The following is a 5,473-nucleotide window of genomic DNA, read 5'->3' as shown; positions in this document are numbered from 1 at the left end:
CATCAAGAACATGTCTAAAACATGCCTCAAACTTTCCACCATCAATGGATAATCCATTTTGTGCATCAATGGATAATCCACATTGTACATCAACGGATAATCCACATCGTGCATCAACGGATAATCCACATTGTGCATCAACGGATAATCCAAATTGTACTTCAACGGATAATCAAAATTGAACTTCAACGGATAATCCACATTGAGTATCAACGGATAATCCAAATTGAACTTCAACGGATAATCCACACTGTTCATCAACGGATACAATATTCATATTAAAACAATATAATAAGTCAGTAAATATTTTAATTAAACATTTCAAGCTACTAACTTAAACTCAATTTCTTTATGGATTACACTAAGAAAATGACTTAGATCCAAACATGAAAGTTTAAGTTCTCATAACAAGGAACTACTTCCAACAATTAGTTTTAGGAAATTACATCAAGAACATGTCTAAAACATGCCTCAAACTTTCCATTTTCTAACACCTCCTCTATGCTTGATCTATTAATATTAGACTACAAGATAAAGTGTGAATTAATAATCTGCGTACAACACAGGCCAATTTGCAGGACAGTAGCAGATGCCGTACATGTACTCGATGCCATTGTTGGTTTTGATGCCAATGATGCAGCTACAAGAAAATCTTCCAAGTGGAGGCTATTCTCAGTTTCTCAAGGCTGATGGGCTGAGTGGCAAGAGATTATTGATAACACATTATCCTGGATTTGGATTCTCAAATGACTCAGGTGTTGTCAACGTTTTTGAACCACATTTACGGAAACTAAGGTAAGCTGTATATGGCCCTAATTTTCCAAATCTTCTTTAATCTTTATGGTAAGCTAGACCGCTACAGCACTTCAATATTATGGAGTTAAATATATATTTAGGTTTAATTTTTGCATTAAATTAGGATAGCTTTATCTTCCTTATGCCAATTTAATTGGATATCTAATGATAATGCTACTCTCAATTTTGCTCAAGGCAAAAAGGTGCAATTTTGGTAAATAATCTGGAAATACCAAACATCGTTGATTACTTTGATTCGAGTGGTGAGGACACAGCAATGTCAGTCGAATTCAAAATAGCTATCAACACTTACTTGAAGAACCTTGAGGTTTCCCCTGTTCGTACACTGACAGATTTAATAGAATTTGATCGCCAGTTCTCTAAATTGGTAGGTACTAAAAAATAGTCCTCAAGTTTCCTTTACAAAATTCTTACAATTGCAGAGACTAATAAAGTACATTGCTAATGGTATCTTAGGAAATGTTAAAACAGTACAAGCAAGATCTCTTCCTTGTTTCAGAAGCAACAAAAGGTTTTGATACTGCATATACAAAAGTTATAGTATATATGAAGAAACTTAATAGAGACTACAAGAAGATGATGCGGAGGAATAAGCTTGATGCATTTGTGACTCCTAGCGCAAATTGTTCTCCCGTTCTTGCTATAGGAGGACATCCAGGTATTAGTGTACCTGCTGGCTATGATACAAAGGGAGTGCCTGTTGGATTTTGCTTTGGTGGATTCAAGGGAACTGAATCTAAATTGATTGAGATTGCTTATGGATTCGAGCAAGCAATAAATTCAGGAGACCTCCTACATTTAAACCTTGACTTTACAGTACATGTCTGCAATCCGAAATATAGAGTTCAGTTAGTCACTCATTCTCAACTGGAAACTACGATATTAAATCTCTATGCGCACAAACGTAAGACAGAGTACTATGCTTGGTTTGGTTTGTACTGCTTCGTTTGTAGCTTGTAAGTATCACCTATACAACACAAGCTCAGTTGCTCACAAATGCTACTGGTGGGGTTTAGAAAGAAATTAGAGTAATATGCAGAGTTATTAATATTTTCTCCAGGGTTCAATAACTCAGTTGGGTGATGCTCCTTTAGATAGTAGGTTTTCATCTTCAATTTTTAAACATACTTCAAGGGCTGCCAATTTTGGCACAAACTCAAAAATATTATTCTTTATATAATCTCCCTCCAGATTTTTTAACGCATTTACAATGGGGGGCACCCTATGAGGGGTGGGTACTTTGTCCACTAATAAAAATATTATTTTTTATATTATCTTTTTTCACGTTATGTTTAGCACATTTTATTAAAAAACACCACAATGGCACCCCAAGATATGAACTTTTGATAATTTTAAAGAAAAAATACACTCTTCAATAATGGGAAAAATTTTGAAGATCCTAAAATATAGTGTGAGTGATTAGGAATAGGGCTGTCAATGGATCAGATCTGAATCGGATCGGCCTTGATCCATATCCTGATTCATTTAATTTTACCGAATTCCGATCGGATCGGATTTTAGTCGGATTTCTTTTATAGCCCGTTCCATATCTAGATCAATCAGGATCACCGGATAAAGGAACGGAGTTCTGATCCATTTATATTTTTAAAAAAAAATGGAATATAAACATAATTTCTTACGACACGCTCAATATTTTATAAAAGATTACTAATATCAATTTAAAAGTTAAACAATAAATTTAAAATTCAATAACTCAGAAAACTGATATACTAAATTTTGAAAATAAAAGAGCAATAAGAATTAAGCTTATGGACTCTGTTCTTCAAATCCAAACAGTGGCAAACCACTCTCCTTACAATGGCAAATGCAAAAACGTTAACAAAAAATTAAGATAAATGTATCATAAATTTTATATGTAATTTATTATCAAATATAAATATATATAAATATATAATAAAATTGCCGGATCAGATCGTTAACGAATCGGATCGGCCTAAATTCATATATATTACTTATCGGATTGGATTATTATCGGACTGGATTTTTTTCCGGATTGGATTTATTTTTTAGTGATCATATGTGCTCCATCAGCAATCGAATTGGATCGGACCGGATTTCTGATCCATTACATCGCTAATTAGGATTGTTCGTTGGAATTGAATTTTGTGCTATTTTTGTCGAAAAATGACTTAAGAGGATGATTAGAGGAATATTTGAATTTGCTCTTAGCACCCGAATTTCAATAAACACTCTAATAAAACTTCACCAATTTGACAAAATACATAATATAAATATATTAGAGAAAACAATATTTTAATGTATCACGGGACCTAAAACAAGTTGACACCTTAATTGAATTTCAAATTTTAGCACCCCAAGTTGGAACCTCGTGTCAAATCATTTAGAACCTCGTGTCAAATTATTTGATGGTCAATAATATCCTACAATTTCAATGGAGTGTTAACAAAATTGTTAAGTCATATCATGCCACATTAGAGATGACAATCGGGTCGAAATGGGTTTAGCAAAGAGCAAACCGCAACCCAGAAAAATCCGAGTCACCAAGTCGAGTTTTGTTTTGGTTTTAAAATTGTCATTCATGTGCCACATGGAGTTGACACACACTCTTGGCACCCTGCATTAAAGATGCTCTAATGGCCAAAGTCGTTGGATATATTATTATTATTATTATTATTATTATTATTATTATTATTGTTTATTATTATTATTATTATTATTATTATTATTATTATTATTATTATAACAACACAAGCACAACCCGAGATTCGAACTCATTACCTCCTTCAGGGAGGCCAAGATCTCGAATCACTACAACCCACGCACACATGGAGTATATTGATGTTTGCTTCAAAAACTATAATTATTTAGGTTTTGATCCAAAAAAATTTAATAGAACCATTTTATATTAATATAACCCCTCTAAATTAATTACAAATTTAGGTCCCGAGTAGGGACCATCATTAAAATTTAATAACTCATATATTTTGATGATTTATTTTTTTTAATAAATTTGCAGTGCTAAATGTTGGTCCCAATTTTCTCATAAAATGATATTTTTTATTAAATACACATTTAATATACTTTACGTATATATAAAATATTTTTTTTCTAATTTATTATAATTTTTCTTATACATAACTTTTAAACTATTTATGATCATATTTATTGTGTTTAATTGGTCGTTGTAATCTTCTTATTTTGGAAGATGTTCATTCAAAGAATAAAATTATCATTTTTTAAGTAATTTTTGACGTAAAAGCATTAATAATTTAAAATTTTAGCTTATATTTTAAAATGGAAAGAAACTATGTACATTATTTATATTGAAGTGTATAAAATAATTTTTCATTATTTTGAAGTTAAAATATTTTATAAACCTCTCTCAGGGTGATGATTTTTGATATGCATATAAAATACATCATAAATACATATACATTAATTACGCTTGGAATTATTGTCCAAAGCCCAATACAAATTAGGTTGGTCAAAGTTTGTAACAAATTAAAGAGGGCCCGAGTCATAATGACCCACGAGTAAAGGTCGACAAGATCCATGAACATGAGTTGTTCATGGACTAGGCCCAATACGGCTGAAAGAACAGAGACTTGACGTCCAACATGGACAATAACTCCTACAAGAAAGAAACCATAATCATTTTCCTTACAGGAGTCCTAATTGCCATCTAAGTTGAAGACTTGTCCACCAAGTCTCCCAACACAAGTCTAACTCTAGACTCACCTTTATATAAAATGCTCTACCCCTCAACCCAAAACTATATTTTTGGGTTGATTCTCTACAACACAAAGATACGTAGGCATCTTGCGAGGACCGCCAGTCCACACCGCGAGAATAAAAATTAAAGCTCGAAACTCGCAAACCCTAATATTAAATATTAATGACCCCTAGTTTTATTCCACAACATTTGGCTCCGTCTGTGGGAAGACAACAACAACAATCATGGTACTCACACGGAGCGGAAACAAAGATGGAACTGACGATTCTATCTCATCACAAACAATCTTATCAATAGTGGAGATACCCCCGCACTCAACCTATGCCTCCACCCAAGGGGATCACTTGTGGGGGCATCTGAGGCTCAACCTCAAGGGACGTATCCCCTGATCCAAGATCCACCACTAGGGAAGAATCCCATGCCTCCTCAAGGGACGAATCCCCAATTTTAGCAGCTACAAGAAACAATAAACCCTCAACCTGTTGGGTATGAGTACTCAACGATCGTGGTTTCTGGGACTACTGACCCCCCTTACGGAATGCCTCTGTACTGGACACTATAATCGAAGTGAAGGACAAGGGCGGACGCCCCAATACGTCCGCGGCTTGGCTCTCATCCCTGAGAACCGGAAATTCTCTGGACCCTACTCAGCTAGAGACTCCGACTCGTCGGACGATTAAGTCACTCCAATGAGGAGACATGCTGGTAAGGATCTAATTGCTAGTGGTTATTAACAACCTAGGAGCACTCAAGGGACAATTCCACAAGATGTACAAGAGAGGATTAGGGCTCATGAAGCTGAGATCCAAAGGCTGAAGCGTGACCTCGAGAAGCACCAGACGCCAAGGCTGTTAGTGTGCGTGCCCTAGAGACAACATTATTATGTTTATGTTATGAGATATTTGGATTAGTAATTATGATTTTATGGATTATTCTTTAAAT

The 5,473-nt window shown here is 34.3% G+C and overlaps 1 protein-coding gene across 1 annotated transcript; it reads left to right on the top strand.

The window, feature by feature from the left end:
• The first annotated feature begins 451 nt into the window (after positions 1-451).
• On the top strand, positions 452-2,009 carry LOC141672878 (putative amidase At4g34880). The gene is made up of 3 exons (XM_074479566.1): positions 452-795; positions 991-1,183; positions 1,273-2,009. Exons 1-3 carry the CDS (start codon positions 590-592, stop codon positions 1,774-1,776), a joined length of 903 nt encoding a protein of 300 aa, XP_074335667.1. The 5' UTR covers positions 452-589; the 3' UTR covers positions 1,777-2,009.
• Positions 2,010-5,473: the final 3,464 nt, after the last annotated feature.

This window comes from Apium graveolens, chromosome 7, assembly GCF_009905375.1.
Source record: "Apium graveolens cultivar Ventura chromosome 7, ASM990537v1, whole genome shotgun sequence".
NCBI lineage: Eukaryota > Viridiplantae > Streptophyta > Magnoliopsida > Apiales > Apiaceae > Apium > Apium graveolens.
This window is presented reverse-complemented; position numbering and strand designations above follow the sequence as displayed.

What these genes read in the sequence shown, in the direction of transcription:
- LOC141672878 (XM_074479566.1), top strand. Translation starts at nt 590, where the DNA reads ATGCCGTACATGTACTCGATGCCATTGTTGGTTTTGATGCCAATGATG. An exon ending in CCACATTTACGGAAACTAAG is followed by an intron (nt 796 to 990) that starts GTAAGCTGTATA and finishes ATTTTGCTCAAG; the next exon opens with GCAAAAAGGTGCAATTTTGG. An exon ending in ATCGCCAGTTCTCTAAATTG is followed by an intron (nt 1,184 to 1,272) that starts GTAGGTACTAAA and finishes ATGGTATCTTAG; the next exon opens with GAAATGTTAAAACAGTACAA.